At 42.2% G+C, this 17504-nt stretch overlaps 1 protein-coding gene across 1 annotated transcript in view; it reads right to left on the bottom strand.

Annotated features, from left to right (window-relative positions):
* LOC134351204 (zinc finger protein 850-like) overlaps positions 1–15766 on the bottom strand; it is a 308750-nt gene extending 292984 nt beyond the window's left edge. Inside the window, exons 1-3 of the mRNA XM_063057314.1 lie at positions 15562–15766; positions 6903–7119; positions 5339–5484 (exon numbers count right to left, since the gene is read on the bottom strand). Coding sequence (XP_062913384.1) covers positions 5339–5484; positions 6903–7119; positions 15562–15766 — 568 coding nt within the window. The remainder of the gene's footprint in view (positions 1–5338; positions 5485–6902; positions 7120–15561) is intronic.
* Positions 15767–17504: the final 1738 nt, after the last annotated feature.

The following is a 17504-nucleotide window of genomic DNA, read 5'->3' as shown; positions in this document are numbered from 1 at the left end:
CCACATCCATCCACTCACTTCACACTGATATGTCTTTCTAGGACAACTCTTCAAAGCCTGAATCATATTTGCCTCTACTGCCACCCATGGCAATACATTCCAAGCACCAAGCGCTTTCTGTGCAACAGCCTGCCCTGCACATCTGCTTTGAACTTACCACCTCACACTTTAAATGCATGCCCACCATTATAATGCGTTTCGCCTGGACAGACTCATTTCCCAGCACCAAGTCCAGTCTGGCCCCTCCTCATATTGGACTATTTACACATTGATGTATGAAACCCACCGGGATACACAAAACAAATTCTGTCCCATCAAAACCTCCTGTGCCAAGGAGCTTAGTCTATATTGAGGAATGGGAATATAGCTGTGGCTAATACCCTGTTGCTTTTACAGCTTTCCCCAGTCTCCCTAATTGCCCACCACTGAGAACATCTACCATGAACGCTGCCTGGGCAGGGTGAAAAGCATTATCGAGGATGCATCTCACCCTAACCATGGACTTTTTACTCACCTCCCATCTGGTAGGCACTACAGGAGTCTCTGTTCCCGCACCAGCAGGCAGAGGAAGAGCTTCTTCCCTGAGGCTGTGACCCTGCTGAATCTCACATCACAGCGTTAAGCAGAATTACACCCATATTGTACTGTCTCAGTACTTTCATATTTGTGTGCAGTCGCACTTACTTTTTATTCGCAGTTAGTTTGTAAATAACACGATTTGCATTTCTGGTTAGATGCTAACTACATTTTATTGGATTTGTATCTGTACTCAGTGCAATGACAATAAAGTTGAATCGAATCTAATCTAATCGAATATCCATTCCTCAATGACCCTGAGGCTGTTGTGGAATCTGTAGTACAATCCCAGAGTGATTGCATTTTAATTTTAATTTCTACCCATATATACATGGTAGATGAACCCTACATTATGTTCCATTATTGTTTCAAGTCAGTTTGGACAGTAAGTACAGAGGTATATAGAATGCAATATATTCATAAATCCAACTAAAATAGCTATGATGGAAGTTAGATCATATTCATCATACATCCATCATTTATATTAATAAGTGAAAGTCAATGTTTGGTCTCTAATTTGAGCTTCACCTGCAGAAACCAAAATTACCTGCTGCTCTTTTGATTTGTTTCACGAAAATGGGATCTTCCTTCATTGAGCCATGTTCCTCAGTGACTTCACTCAAATCTTCACGTTTGTCATTGTCTGAATGGGGTGTGATCTGTAATGTGACAATTTGGTGCAAAGTGTGATGCTCAAACAGTACTTCAGAATAACGTAGCAAGATTTTGTTTTTTATTCCTACTAGTTCTTTCTTTGTTTTTCAGTTGAACTCCCAAACCAATCAACAAATAAAAGTAGTAACTACCCCATGTTGGTAATTTCTGTAAGGCCACATCTTTCCTACCATGCAGTGAAATAATAATTAATCACATCAGCAGATGAGAAAAATTGAATACAATAATTAAATAAGTTGTTTGGAAATTAACAACAGCCCTGTCCACAAAACCAGAACAAATGAAGGAAACCCATCTGATTGTGAATCAGGGGAATGAGAGGAGATTTGACATATCTTTTTAATACTTGTCTCTGATAGTCCTTCATATTACACCCAATCCTCAGAAAAGTTGCAAATTAACATTTCACAATGACATCAAAAGTAATTTGAAATGGCAGATGGTGTGCCTAACAAATTTTGTGTAACAATTGTCCTCTCCTGAACACCAAAAGATTGTTGCTAACTTTAGCACATCAATCCAACAGCAGTGATTGTGAAAACCCAAAGAGTTCAATCATTTTCTTCTTTAGAAATAGAAATACTGATCCAGGTGACCATGCTATTAATATTGAATATTAAGATATGAATTTATTCAGTGAGTATTTCCTTTTCCTACCTTGCCAACAATCCTCTTAGCTCCCTGGCTATATTGACATTTAAAAGGAGGTATAAAGGTTCTCATTCCTTGCAAATAAAAAGTGAATCATGAGTTCAGGTTAAGATAGGAAATTTTATCCCAACTGCTTGGCAGTTCTGGAAAATCCAGTATATACTCAAATCACTACAGTTTAGAAACCTTTGATCACTTTGCACTAAAATAAACATTGTGTTTTGTTCTGATTCTGTTCTGTAATGTAAAAGTTTTTCTTATTTTATGTTTTTCCTGAGAATGCTGCTGATATGATGCTACGTGCCTGCGATACTTCTGTAAGTATATTTTACTTTGTTGTCTTCAGGCATGTACTTGTCCATAAGATAATAAACTGAAATTTTGACATTTATTTAAAGTTTTAATTAAAAGCAAGATACTGTATCAGAAAAGTAAAAGTAAACTCACACTATATCAGCAATGCAATAGGAAACTGCAATACTTTACCTTCTCTCTGAACTTTCCTTTTGATTCTCTTTGACAATATATTCATCAGGCTCAAGGCCACCAACTTCGCAGACGAAGTTTTAGTAACAACTGCATCAAATATTTCAACAAATAATAATTCACATTACTTTGTGCCTTTTGCAAAGATTAGGCATCCACTCCTCATCTGAATCACTTGATTCATATAAATGGGGCTGACACCCTCTGCTTTGCCGTCCCATGAATTCTGGCTTTGGTACGTTCAGTCCTGTGAAAAGTAAAATGTGTTCATCATCTATTGATGATAATGCCAGTATTTCCTTTCACTAAATTTAGAAGCACAAGATAGCTAGGAGGGTTAAGAGGGGTCATGTTTAATTCAAAAAGTCAAATCAAATACAACGAAGGGTTCATTTTAAGACTTGAAAAGAAACATCATAGGTTTCTTTATTATCCAGAAAGGAGTGTATGGCCAGGGCTAAATGGGAATATTATTGCGCTATTGATTAGGAAACTCTCACAAGGAAACGAAAACAAGCAAATCTGCACAAGGAATCTTGGAGTAATCTCAAGGCAGTTTGGTGTGCTCATTTCCTCTAGTGACAAAGAAATCTTAGAGTGATCACACATTACTTTGGAGCAAGTTATTGGGCAGCAATTTGATTCTTTTTCACATTTATTTCTGTATTCATGTGTGTTTGTATGTTTGTGTCACTGTTTAATTTTAAACTTATCTTGTGCATTAACAGACATTTATTTATTATTAAAAAATGAGACTATCACCAGCAGAGTAGGCATTTACTGTGCTTTTGAATTGTCTTTTGTGTGACATAGCAGCCAAACTTGGAGACAGTGGGACCCCAAACCACAAAATAACCTGGTCGTTTTTAGTGCAGTCGTCACAGATTTGAAATAAGTTGCTGGAAGATCTTGCCATAAACATCCCAGCGCATTTCGAATGTCATATAGCTTGTAGAGACAGTGCATGTTCAGTTTGGTGAAAGCAGTACGTATCAAGCACCATGGAGAATACGCCCTCATCCAAGGTACTTTCACAGTACTCCATTGCTCACTTTAATATTTGTTGTTTCTGAGTGATCTGTCGAGTAGGGAATATTATATTCCCATATTCTGGTTCTGTGTGTTTTGGGGATGCTCTTCAGATTTAGAGCACTTACTATTTTTACGAGGTTCTTTGTAAATCCAGTATTTCATTTAATTTGCTGAATAGACTTCCCACATGGTCTTCCAATGTCTTGAACAGTCACAGATCATGGACAGCCACATCAGCACTGCTGATAGAATTTGACAGGATAACTTTAAAGTATCTTCTGTTCCTCACACAATGCCAAACCTTAATGCCATGTTGTTAATTTGGGAGAAAACACTGACAATGGTTTGCTTGATGTTGTGAATAAATTTGCACTATTCTTCAGAAAAATGATTAATTATTTGTCTACCAGTTTCAGAAAACCTGATGCACAGCGGAGAGTATCCTGTCTGGTGCATCATGGCCTGGTATGGAAATACCAATGCCCAAGAACTGGTAAGCCAAGAAATAGTGGTGAATTCACCACAGTCCATCAAAGGAAAAGTCCTCCCAGCAATTGAGTGATGCCACAAAAAAGCATTCAGCATCAAGGATACCCACCATCCAGGCAATGCTCTCTTCCCTCTGCTGCCATCGGGAGAAGGTGAAGGAGCCGTAGGTCCAACACCACCTAGTCCAGGAACAGGTCTTACCCTTCAACCATCGGGCTCCTGAACCAGTATAAATGACTTCACTCACCTCATCACTGCACTGATCACACTATGGACACACTTTTAAGGGCTGAATAACTCATGTGCACGATATCATTTGTTACTTATTTCTGACCATGATTATTATTATTGTATTTGCAGTTGCTCATTATTTTTATATTGGTTATTTGTCAGTCTGTGTAGTTTTTCATTGATTCTATTGTATTTCATCACTCTACTGTGAACGCCTGCAAAAAGATAAACCGCTAGGTAGTGTATGGGTGACATAAAAAGACTTTAAACTTAGCAGGCATTTATTGCTGGAGTGTTGGTCAGCAGAAAGGCAAGTTAACAGTCCACCTTCATTTAGATTTTTTTCTGTGTTAGCCAATTCTTTTGTACATAGTGTTGGATAGGTCAAAGTTTAGGTATTCAGTGAGTTAACAGGCAAGTGCTAATTGGATTGCTTAAGCTCTTGCTTCTTGACTGAGATTGCAGTGACCTTGCTTCAAACATGGAGACAACAAAGATTTCAACTAGGGGCAGCTTGGCAGAAGAGAGGAAAGATCATTATGCAAGAATGTGTAATCATTTCCATTTACCCTGTTGATTTTAACTGTGGAGAGTGCTTGCTTCATTCATTATTTGCATGTCAGAAGGACATGTCATTCCGTATAAACCGTAGGTTGACAGTTTCTTAAGGGTGCCACAGGTTACTGATACATGTCAAAAGAATGGGGTTGAGAGGTATAATGAATCAGCCACGATGCAATGACAGAGCAGACTTGATAGGTGAAATAGCCATATTCTGCTCTCATGTCTTATGGTCTTAAGACTTTCACACAATCAATCTCTTTTGACTTGTGCATTCCAGTTAGTGCAGAGGAATAAACAGTTGATGTTATAGGCTGAGACCCTTCATGAGTTCTGTTTGTTTCTTCCCATAGATACTGCCTGACCTACTGTGAATCTCAAACATTTCGTGTGTTGTCTTAGGTGTCCAGTATCTGCAGATTTTCTTGTGTTTGAATCAATATTATCACAGAACAGGGCTATTAAATGTATTTATACAGATTCTGAAAGTGTATCAGCAGGGGAAATAGAACACTCAAACGAACACAGCCTTCAAACTCATTATCTACTGCGAAGGCATGTGGGAAAATCATATACCAACGGGAGTCAACTGAAAATGCCAAACAGAATATCAAGGAAAGTAATGGTTTCTACAAACCAATGGCGAGCATGGCTTCATAGTTCCGCTTCACATTCTTATAGCGGAGTTTCTCCCAGTCACTCAGCTCTGCCCACTCTTCTTTGGAAAAGTAACGAACAATGTCGTTAAACTTGTTTGCATCCTGGAAAGATAAGACATGTTTCCTGAAATACCAGAGTATTTATCAGAGTAGAATATCTATTTTCTTTTATCACAGTTACAAAACAGATCAGACAACATTCCACATATTTATTTTGTGTGCAAGGATAATCCCTGCAATGTAGGAAACAGGATCAAGCAATCACAAGCTCAAATGAAAGGGGAGCCCCACTGGGCTGGACGCAGGGAGAAATTTTATTTTGAGGTTGGCAAATACTTGGAATTCACACCCAAGAGCTGAGTGAGATCAACCACTGATTACATTCCAGATGAAATGAAAGTATGTCAGGATATCAGAGGAATGAATCTACTACATATCACAAAATGAGTTAAATAATGCTCTTCAGTACATAAATGAGCTATGATATTGTGGAATGATTGGGAATGCTTGAGATGCTGATTGACTACATCTTGAAAAACATTGCACTATTTCTGGATGAAGGAAAGACACTATATTGTTGGATAGCTACTTCAATATTTCAATAATGCTGTTGTCATCCAGTGACATCTGAACAATAAAACAGGAGACATAACACAATCTCTACTTTCACTTCACACAGTTCATGTCTGGGAGTTAAGAACTCATTTGATTCTTTTAAGAAAACCTACGAAGTTGCGATAAAAGACATAAAAAAAAAGAACAAAATGGTGAAGATAATCAAATGACAGGCATGCTCTGTGGAAACAGAAATTGAGTAAATGTTGTCTCACATCTGGGGAGAAACAAAACACCATAGGGATACAGAACTGGAAGCATGAGGTAGATAGTTTGAATGTCCATACAACCAAAATTAATGTCCATGATGAGGATCAACACCCGGTTTAACTCATCAGCTCCCCACTGACAGGAATTAATGTGGCTGGGGCCTCTCCACAAGCAGGAACTTATCTGGTCTGAGATGGAGCAACAGCATCGTTTCACTTTCAAGGCCATCAAGAGCACATCTATGCATCATCTGTGTCCAAGGTCCCAGGGAACTCACCTCCGATTCCCAGCTCCCAGACATGACTTCATCACCTAAAGCAACAGCTCAGCCTACTTTCCTGAACTCACACACCCCAATTCGCCTGATCTTTCTCGCCCCTTTTTCCTTCTGGGCAACTCTGCTGCCCAAACCTCTTTCCCTGATCCTGTTACTTCCCGCCCTGCCGAGACGGCAGACAGCTCAATGATCTCCTGTGACCAGAGGGATGTTTTCTCGGTATTGCGCTGCAGATCGTTTCTCCCACAAGAGTTTCTTTCTGGCGAGGGCGCACTGACTCCTCACTAATACTCTCGATCACGCGTCTAGTTCCTTGTATCCTGAGAGAATTCGGCCCTCACCATTTCACTCTCAGAAACCCCACACAACCACACATTCCCACCACCTCCTGCCGTAACCCGCTGCTCGCCTGCAGGCTGCTATTTATAGACGTTACTCACGTGAGCGGGGCTGGGCCAATCAGACGACGGAAAACCGCGCTGCGCGTGCGGCGCTGAAACTCTGTGGTAAAAAGCGCCAAAACCGTCCGGAACTTCACATCATCTCCGCTTTCCCGCCAGAACGACGGGATGGGTGGGATTATTCTCGGCGCATGCGCGTTGTCCGGGTAGGGGACGTGATGACGACAGGGGGCGGGGTCTGAAATGGCAGTCTCTCCTTGAGCAGATGAAGAAGTTGGTTTTAGTTTATGCGATTTGATAAAGTCCAGGGATTCTGTTATTCCTGAAAGTCTGTTGGTTCATCAGTACCGTGGTGGCCAGTGCGATCATGTTTGCTGTTGTGTGCTGGGGCAGCAGGCTGAGGGTAGCAGACACCAACACAAGCAACAACCTCATTCGTAAGGCCAGTGATGTTGTGGGGATGGAAATGGACTCTCTCACGGTGGTGTCTGAAAAGAGGATGCTGTCCAAGTTGCATGCCATCTTGGACAATGTCTCCCATCCACTACATAATGTACTGGGTTGGGCAGAGGAGTACATTCAGCCAGAGACTCATTCCACCGAGATGCAAGACAGAGCGTCATAGGAAGTCATTCCTGCCTGTGGCCATCAAACTTTACAACTCCTCCCTTGGAGGGTCAGACACCCTGAGCCAATAGGCTGGTCCTGGACTTATTTCCTGGCACAATTTACATATTACTATTTAACTATTTATGGTTTTATTACTATTTATTATTTATGGTGCAACTGTAACGAAAATCAATTTCCCCTAGGATCAATAAGGTATGACTATGACTATGACTACTATAAATTAAGGAAAATATTATGATATGTCAGCTACTTTTGCAAATGGATCAAAATATAGTTAATCTGGGAATGTTCTGGCTGTTTCAGTGCCCAAATTACAGGTAACAATACAGAAATGAATAAATAATTATTTATCAGTACGTATAGCAGAATTGGTTGGCATCATGTTAGGCTTACAGTGGCTGGTGGAAGTTTGTCCATGTAAAGTTGTAACGTTCAGGATTCCTTTTTCAGTCTTGAAGAGTTGAAACAGCAGTGGTCAATTTACTGTTGGAAGCTCATCAAAGATTAGTTTGTGTCCAAGTTATCGATTTGCATTTTTTTCTTAAGCGTCCCTGCACATAGAGTTGTTGAGGGGTTTTGAGAGGGTTGATTGTTTAGCTGAAAGGGTGTAAAAAGTTCAGCAGTGGATATAGACCTTCCACTAAACAAATCAGAAGCTAAGGGGTTGGTAGGGTTAAGAATTAAGGGATTATGGCAAGACTTGTGGAATAATGAGCATGGGGGAGAGACCTTTACAAAATACATGAAACTTGAGTTCATTAGAAAGTGGGATAAAACGAGAAGGGATGAGTTATTTTGACATGACTTACAATGGTTTAATTATTCCTTGTTTCTTGTTTGTAAACATCATTCTGGGTTATGCAGGTATTATTATGAAACAATTGAATATATATGATTACACTGTCAAGCATATGGTTGAAAGAAATCAAATGCAGGCTTCGTAATCTTTTGGGTTGATAGTTTTCATTTAAAACTTTTGCTAAGTTATGGGAGTGACTTTAATTTAATTCACAGTATTGTCTTTCACTACTTATGATCTATAGGGCTTTTTGGAGTAATTTACTACTCTGCATTCTCTCTATGCTAATCCTAGCCTTGCATTTAAACCCGCAGATGAAGGGTGTGCTAGAGTAGTCGGGCAGACTGATATCTACCTTGCTGAGGTACAACGATAACTGTCAGACACCTCCCCTTACTGAACAGGACCCCACCAGGCTCATACTGTCTTACATTAAGTCTGCCATACCTGCTGACCTTGATAAATACCAGTTTGTGTATCGTGCAAACAGATCGACAGAGGATGCAGCTATCACGGCTCTCCACACAGCCCTTACAAGCCTGGATCAGGATAACACCTATGTAAGAATGCTGTTTGTGGACTACAGCTCAGCTTTTAATACAGTCATCCCCTACAAACTGGTGCAGAAATTGAGCAACCTGGGCCTTGGCAGCTCACTGTGCTCATGGATACTGGATTTTCTGAGTAACTGACCCCAAAGTGGCAGGATGGGAGAACACACATCATCTACTCTCATCCTGAACACCGGTACACCACAGGGGTGTGTTCTCAGCCCCATCCTCTATTCTCTTTTCACCCATGACTGCTCTACCATTCACTCCACCAACACCATTGTCAAATTTGCTGACGATACCACCCTAATAGGTATCATATCAGACTGTGATGAGACAGCCTATAGGGAGGAGGTATAGCATTTGACAGAACGGTGTTGTAATAATAACCTGGACTTGAACATCACAAAAACCAGGGAGCTGCTAGTAGATTGCAGGAAATCAAAGCACGTGGGGCACTCTGCTCTGCACATGTACGGGAAAGAGGTGGAGAGAGCAGAGAGTTTCAAGTTCCTCAGCGTCCACATCTCGGCTGACCTCACCTGGACTGCTCAATCTCTTATCAGGTGGGGAAGGCCCAACAGAGGCTCTACTTCCTAAGGAAGCTAAAGCACGCTCTCCTCCCTCATCACCTGCTGATCAACTTCTATCGGACAACTATAGAGAGCCTCCTGATGTATTGCTGTGCAGTGTGGTTTGCCAGCTGCACAGAACAGAACAGGAAGGACTTGCAGCGGGTGGTGAGGGTAGCAGAGCGGGTTATTGGCACAACATTACCCTCCCTTAGAGACATTTATATTGGCAGACTTTAAAAGAAGGCTACTTGTATTTCAAAGGATCCTACTCATCCTCGACATCATCTGTTTTCCCCTCTACCTTCTGGGAAGAGATACAGAGCATTAAGGACGAAAACAAAGAGACTCCTTAACAGCTTCTACCCACAAGCAGTGAAATGTATAACACCCCCTTCCCTTCTCCTGCCCCCCTCCTAAGACGGCGGCAGCTAAATGCATCACACTTCCAGGAATGGCAGGTGTGCAATAGTCCTACCCCCCCCCCCCCATCCATATATTATTAATTTTGGACTGCACTCCTGAGGTTTTAGAGTTTATGTATATGTTCTTTGTCATGCTGCAAAACATTGAGCTACTAAACTGTGTTTCATTGCTCCACAACAATGACAATAAAGATATTCTATCCTATTCTATTCCAAGGAGCACCAGGTCATTGTCTCCAACACCATCACCAGTATAAATAAATTTAGGGATCTCCCAGCCGCTGCCACCAACACTCATAGTTTCTTCGACCGGTACCACCTATTTCTACCTCCTACTCAAGAGCAACAAAACTGCCTATCCAGGTGGATCCAGGTTTCTGTTTGTTCCTGCCCCACTGAACTTACGAGGGGTGATTGATAAGTTTGTGGCCTAAGATAGAAGGAGTCAATTTTAGAAAACCTAGCACATTTATTTTTCAACATAGTCCCCTTCTACGTTTACATACTTAGTCCACTGTCATGGAGCATACGGATCCCTTGTTTGTGGAAGTCAGCGTCTTGGATCTCCTGAAATTGGTCCACAGCATGGGTGATTGATCAGTTCATGGCCTAAGTTAGAAGGAGATGAGTTATGAACTTCAAACTTTCTGCATAATTGTTATGTACCCCGTAACTGGGTTGCCAAACCAGCAGAAATGGATCACTCAGTTGGAGTCTGGATTTCTAGAACTAAGAAAGTTTTATTAAAGAAACAAGCAACACAGTAATCGAAAGGATAATAAATGCAACAGTTCAGCAATGATAAACACACATGTGCACAGAATTAAGATAACAGCATCAATCAAGCTCTATCGTCTAGGGGTAAATGACCAAATTTCAAAGTGACACAAAAGTTCAGTCCAATTGAGTTCAGCTCGCAGTAATCGTTGCCATGGCGATGGACAATGTGGGGGGAGAGAGAGAGAAAGAGAGAGAACGGGAACGACTGATCATTCAGAAACGGCTTCCACTCACAGACCGGCGATATGGCTCACAAGCAGCTTTCGGGCAGGTCTTTGGTGATGTCACCTGAGGTCACCGACTGTAACCCCTCCTCCAGATGCGGTCGATCCTCTGCAGTGAACCCGGCACCCAAGCAAGGGCGGACACACACCGGGTTCCCGCTGATCGTACCTTTCCACCCTGTGCGTTGTCCGGTACTTCCCACCGACTCGTGAGAGGCGCACCGCTTCCAGGGTCTCATTACCTCGGGTGTCGTGTGTGTCCTGCCTTAGCGAACCTGTCCCTTTTTATCCCCCTGCTGGGGTATCGCCTGTCCATCACTTCAAACAGTTCAGGGTTCAAAGGGGGGGCCTCTCCAGACAGCTCTCTCTCTCCCATCCCTTCATTACACATCTCCAGATGCTGTTTCATTGTGTTCCTTATCTCTCTCTTGAAGACAGGTGGCAGACCAACTGCTGATCACACAGGACAGCTAACATCTTATCTATGTGTATTCTCGTCACAATAATCACTCAAAGTGTTGAACTGCACATGCATGTAACAAGAGCTGGACAACTCACCTCCATCTCTCTTAGGCCACAAACTTATCAATCACCCCTATTGTGGACCACTTTCTGGAGGTCCAAGATTCCGACTTCTACAAAGACGGGATCCATAGAGAAGAGTGGAACAAAATTTGCAAAAATGTCAAAACAACGTCAAGAGACCTGAGGGTGCGCCTCATTCAGTTTAAGACTCTACACTGTTTTTGTTGGACTCCAGCAAGGTGACATAGATTAGGGTTGAAAAATACCCCTGATTGCTGGTGCTGTGAGACAGATAAAGGGCACTTAGTACATGCACTCTGGTCCTGTCCCAGAATTCAAGAATTTTGGATTACGGTACATAAGTATATTTGTGAAGTTTCGAGTAATCAACTCCCTTTCTGCCCCAGACATTTTGTCTTGGGAGACACACTTGGGTTATTGGGGATAGACACTCTCAAAATTGGATCCAGACAAGTATAATGGGAGGAAGACAAATTATCCTTAGAGGTTGGTGGAACTTGAGGGGACCATCATTTGAGGAGTGGGCCACAGAAATAGCCGAAGTGGCAGCTTTTGAACGCATGTCTTAGAAACAGTTGGATAGATTGGACGTCTATACACAAAAATGGGGCAAATATTCCTGTTTCCTGGGGTGGAAATAGTGGTGAATGAGTGCTGAAGCATATTGCTGAATGGCAGTCTTTTATGTTATTAGAGATCTAAAGAGACACACATGGTTATGATATTGATATTTATTTCTGCCATGTTTGTTTTTTATTTTATGGATAATTTTATGTTTTTTAAGCTATGATTTACTTAATTTCAACACTGGCTTAAGGGTTCTTTGAAAAATTTCTAAAAGAATTGAATAAAATTTACATCATAAAAAAAGGGATTTGTATGCTCCACGACCGCTGGACCAAGTATGTAAATGTAAGAGGGGACTATGTTGAAAAATAAATGTGCTAGCTTTTCTAAAATTGACTCCTTCTACCTTAGGCCACAAACTTATCAATCACCCCTTGTATACTGTACATACCAAAGAGGAAGAAGTATTCAAAAGGCAAGAGGACACAACAATGGCTCACAGGAGAGTCAAAGCCAACATAAAAGCAAAAGAGATTGCATATAATAGAATAAAAATTAATGGGAAGTTAGCTTATTGGGAAATTTTTAAAAACCAACAGAAGGCAACTAAAAAGTCATTAAGAAGGAAAAGATGGAATACGAAAGTAAGCTAGCCAATAATATTGAAGAGAATACCAAAAGTTTCTTCAGATATATAAAGTGTAAAATAGAGACAAGAATGGATATTGGACCATTGAAAAATTATGTTCAAGAGGTAGTAATGAAGGACAAGATAATGCTGGACAAACTAGCTATTGTGCATCAGTCTTCATTTTGGAAGACATCAGCAGTCCAGTGCAGGTTCCAGAGTGTCAGGGGGCAGAAGTGTGTAAAGTTGCCATTACCAGAGAGAGAAGGTTCTTTGGAAACTGAAAGGGCTGAAAATAGAGAAGCAATCTGGATCAGATGGATCTGAAAGAGGTAGCTGAATATGCACGTGTCAGCTAATTATTATTTAATTGTGATAGTATTTAACTCCATACCTGTCGTCATAGAGCTTGTCGAGACTTGGACACGGTCAGAGCAATGCTTTGCTGCCTGCAGTCCACTTTCCCTGAGAAATTGGACAGTCAGGTCAACTGACTCTGAAGACCAGCGGTATTCGTTTTATTCTTACTTATTCTTTTCTGCCGCAGTGTAGGCTTCATTCACCATTTGAGAGTTTTAGCTAACGATCCTGTTTGGCCTGGTGTTTATTGTTTTCTTTCCCCCTTTAGCACTGTTCACATTAAAGTCTGTGAAGTATCGACCCACTGCAGTGTCTCTCACTCCACAGTTGGGCCATATCCACGAACCTGGTGACAGACGCTCCTCCGTGGACAGGGCGCTGCATGGTGAGGGATGTATAGGGGGCGAGGAAAGACAGTGATCAGACGGCGCATAAAAAGTTTGAAACATTCTTTCCCTGCGCCAGTCAGTCACCCGGTCGTCAACTCGAATAGCCAGATTAATCAGGTCATCCAGACTATCCTGCTGGTCCCAGACAGCAATCTCATGCCAAACCCTGTGTTCATTCCAGGCTGGAAAGCCACGATGAGAGATCTCTCATTCAACCCGTCATTACTGCAAAGATACATAATTTAACTGCATAGGTTCTCACCGTTCCTCTGCCTTGGCGTAGGAACAAGAGTCAGTGGGCAGCCTCCTGACCACGTACTGGAAGATCAAAAGCCCTCCTTAACTCCGCCATGAAATGTCACAATGACTGCGCTATAGCGTATTCTTGCTCCTGTAAAGCATTGAATAGGCTGAGTGGAGGCTGATCGAGAAGATTGACCATGTACGCTAGTTTTCGCGTATCATCACCAAAACGACCAAGCTGGGCTTGAAATATCAGCTCACATTGGATAATAAAATTCCTGCACTATCGGGAACACCAGAATATCTGCCTGATGGTGGAATTCTTGGTTCCTATATGGACGTGGGAGTCAGCTCTGGTCCGGGCACGGGATCGGGAGCATTAGTAGCAAAGATTGTTATGGCAGCAGAAAAGGAGGACCTGCAAGATGCTGGGATTGGGACTGAGGCAGTCAGAAACTGGTGAATTGCGCTGGTGAGTATGTTAATGGCTGTCACCTGAGTCCGATTGTCTGTGGTGATCTGTTCAACCATTGCAGCTAGGGATGATACCTGTTCCTCCACATGAGACTGGGCTTGTCGGTATGAGATTATCTGCTTCATCGCCTCCGTAATTTCACTCAGAACAGATTCCATTGCCTGTAGCTTGTCTCCTACCTGAGCAATGAATCCCACGGCCAAGGTCAGCTGCTCTCTCTCTCTCTCTCTCTTTATGTGTTTGAGACTTGCTGTCATCCGGTTCTGATATGGCCCAAGTGCGGAGTGAAAGAGACTGAAGTGGGTCAATAGTTCACAGACTTTAATACAAACAGTGTTAAAGGGCAAAGAAAACAATAAACGCTCGGCCAAATAGGGCTGTTAACAAAACTCTCAAATGGAAAAGGAAGCCTACACTGCGGCTGAAAAGAGCAACTAAATATAAAATGAATACCACTGGTTTTCGGAGCCAGTTGACTCGACGGTCCAATTTCTCAGGCAAGGCCAAATGCAAACAGGCAGCGAAGCGTTGCTGTGCTGTGTCCAGGTGTCGATAAGCACTACGATGAAAAGAGTGGTGTAAAATACTATTACAATGAAATAATAATTAGCTGATGTGCATATTCACAAGTGCAACAGCCGTATCTACTGTGCTGCCAAATCCGTGGTGTGACACTTTAACCTCAGGCTTCATTCAGGGCCAGTAGACTGATTTCAGACCAATCCAAAAGTCTTATCAAACCCCAAATCACCTGAGTCATCATTAAGTGACTTCAACACAATTCTTCGAAGCTTCTCAGACAAAACCAACTAGGAACACCAAGGCCTGTCTGGAGGAGACGTGACCCTGTATAGAACCTGATTTGTTCCATTCTCTCATCAGTAGGGATATGGTAGGATGTTGCGTCTTTTGAACTTGGGCCATATCCCCTTCTACAGCAGCTGACCAAACGGTTCCTATACGAGGGTCATCTCATACAGCTGTTGCCACTTCCACAGGACTCAATGGAGGCGTATTTAGAGCAGTAAGTTTGCAGTAAACTTGTGGAATGGCACAACCAGAAGCTCCCAAATGATCCACAGCCTTTTACTGCCGTTGCCTTGCCTCTGATTTCCCCATGGCAGGAAACTGGCATTTTATTTAACTCCAAAGGCAGGAATGCTCTCCCACTCTCCATCCATTTCTGCGCACAGCTCCCCCACCCCGCCGCCCTCCGAGCAAACATAGGGACAACGTGTCTGCATCAATGTTCTGGCTACCCGGCTGGTACTTCAGGTTGAAAATAAAGGCAGACAACGTCTTCAACCAATGATGGCCTGTCGCATCCAGTTTCACTGATATCAGGATATACAGTGGCATGCAAAAGTACTGACCATGCAAGGTGCCCAAACCTTTCAATCGGGCCCTTTTCCTTTTCTGTTATTTTGAAACTGTAAAAGATGGAAATGCTGAAACCACCTCACCACCCACTGAGGGGCTCATTGGACCTTTCACATCAGGCTCCTTTGCCCTCATTCCGCAGAACCGATAGCAACTTTTCTTTCAAGTCTCCGCCCTCAGCTGTGAGAAATGTGTCTTCAAATTCCTCACACTTGGCTACAGTCCCCACTTCTCCAGGTGGCCCCGCCTCTGCAGGTGCCCCAAATATACCAGGCAGATCTACTCGCATCACGTCCTTGCTAATGTAGATGAACAGAACATGCTTACTGGCCATTTCATCGCTGACAATTTCCCGACGGCAAGAAGTAACACTTCTTGTACATTGAGTGTACACTGCATGCAATTTTAATGATGGTGTATTTGTGAAAGCCGATGTAATCAAACAGTTATTAAAGAAGAAAGGAATAAAGAAATAAATAAGCATCATTTACAATTAAAACAGTCAGATGTGTATAATTTTGGAGCACAGATCTTCCAAAAGCAGGAATGTGTCATTTTTCTCAAGGCGCCAATCGATAACCAGTAGAACTTTCCATCTTGACTTCTTAACCAGGCACTCTCCAACCAAAGTGGTGCTGCTGGGCTTCGCAGAGCCAGAAAACCAGTATAACTTCCAACCTGGGACTCCGTTTTTGTGGAGTTGGCACATCCTCCATGTGCCCATGTGGATTTCCTCTGGGTGCCCCAGGTTGCTTTAATACCGATGTTTGTACAGTTTGTACTTAACCGGCAGCTTAGGCTACTTTCTGACAGGGGCGAGTGTAGCCGAGGGTGAGGTGTTGAAGCATCCCCTGGTATTTAGGTGAGTGGTAGAACTGCAGGAAGTTGATGGGAATATGATGGTGTATTTATTATATAAGATTAATGAATGATTAGTGGAACTGTTTTGTTGATGTTATTGGAAAGCATTGCAGCACTCTGTTTTTAAGTGTTTACTTTAGTGTGCTTTTATTGCGCATCAAGTGTTTATTCAGATGTTGACCATGCCTTTACTATGCATTAAGTGTCTGTTATTGAGTGTGTAGGGATTACTATGGTATTTCACATGTAACCATTGATCATTAGTTAGAATGAAACCTGTGTACTTTTGACCCCCGAGAAAAATGAATGTAGCCAAGTAAGAGAGATAAGAGTAATTGATTTATTAGCTAGAGTAAAACTAAAGCGATATGCTAATGCTGCTAACCCAGAAGGAGCCTATAAAAAGTGCTGTGTGAAGCAGACAGGCGGGCATTCAGTGGCAGACTTACAGCCCACTGTCTGTCTCAGCTTTAATTTGCAAATTAAAGTTTAAAATATCTTGAAGAATCTTTGACGCTTCCTTGTCATTTGTAAAACCACGACAAAACTGGCGTAGTTGGGCAGGATCGGGAAGAGACCCGTGGAAGAAGGAAACGGTAGATTGAGGGCGCTTCCGGGTCCCTGGGGGACCTCCACAGAGCTAACAGAATTCAGGGTGCACCCGAACAAAGGTAGGCGCTTTTTAGCAACAATTTGGACTAAGAATTCTGTTGGTTTTTGGGGAGATCTCGGGGACTCAAAAGTGTGAAACAACTGCCGAAGGGTCTCTCCGATTCAAAGAATCTGGCAGAATTAAGGGTTAAAAGGAGGCTGGGAGGATTAATCAAGAACACTGCAGTGAGGGGGGTGAGTATGAATAAGATAACGAGAAGTTAAGTAAGAAGAATTCCACGTGGTGTTAGTAAGTCCCTGTGGATACCGCTTCGTATGAGACAAAGGTCTGAACGGCCAGGGAAAGAAAGAAAAAAAGAGAAAATCCTCGTGAATACCGCCTTAAGAAAAGTAAGGGTCTGAATAGACGAGGTGCAATATGAAAGTTGTGCGGATAATGCCCGAGAAAGGGGTCTGTACGGGCAGAACAGAATAGAAGATAAGGACAGCTTAAGTAGATAATTTAGACGTGGATGAGAAGAAAAAATAAGGCGAGATAGAGAAATAAGTTACAAAAAATAGTATTACCGAGGTGTGAGACATTAAGAATACCTTAAAAA

The sequence above is a fragment of the Mobula hypostoma genome, chromosome 8 (assembly GCF_963921235.1).
Source record: "Mobula hypostoma chromosome 8, sMobHyp1.1, whole genome shotgun sequence".
In the NCBI taxonomy this organism is placed as follows: Eukaryota; Metazoa; Chordata; class Chondrichthyes; order Myliobatiformes; family Myliobatidae; genus Mobula; species Mobula hypostoma.
The sequence above is the reverse complement of the archived record's forward strand: the minus strand, read 5'-3'. Positions and strand labels throughout refer to the sequence as shown.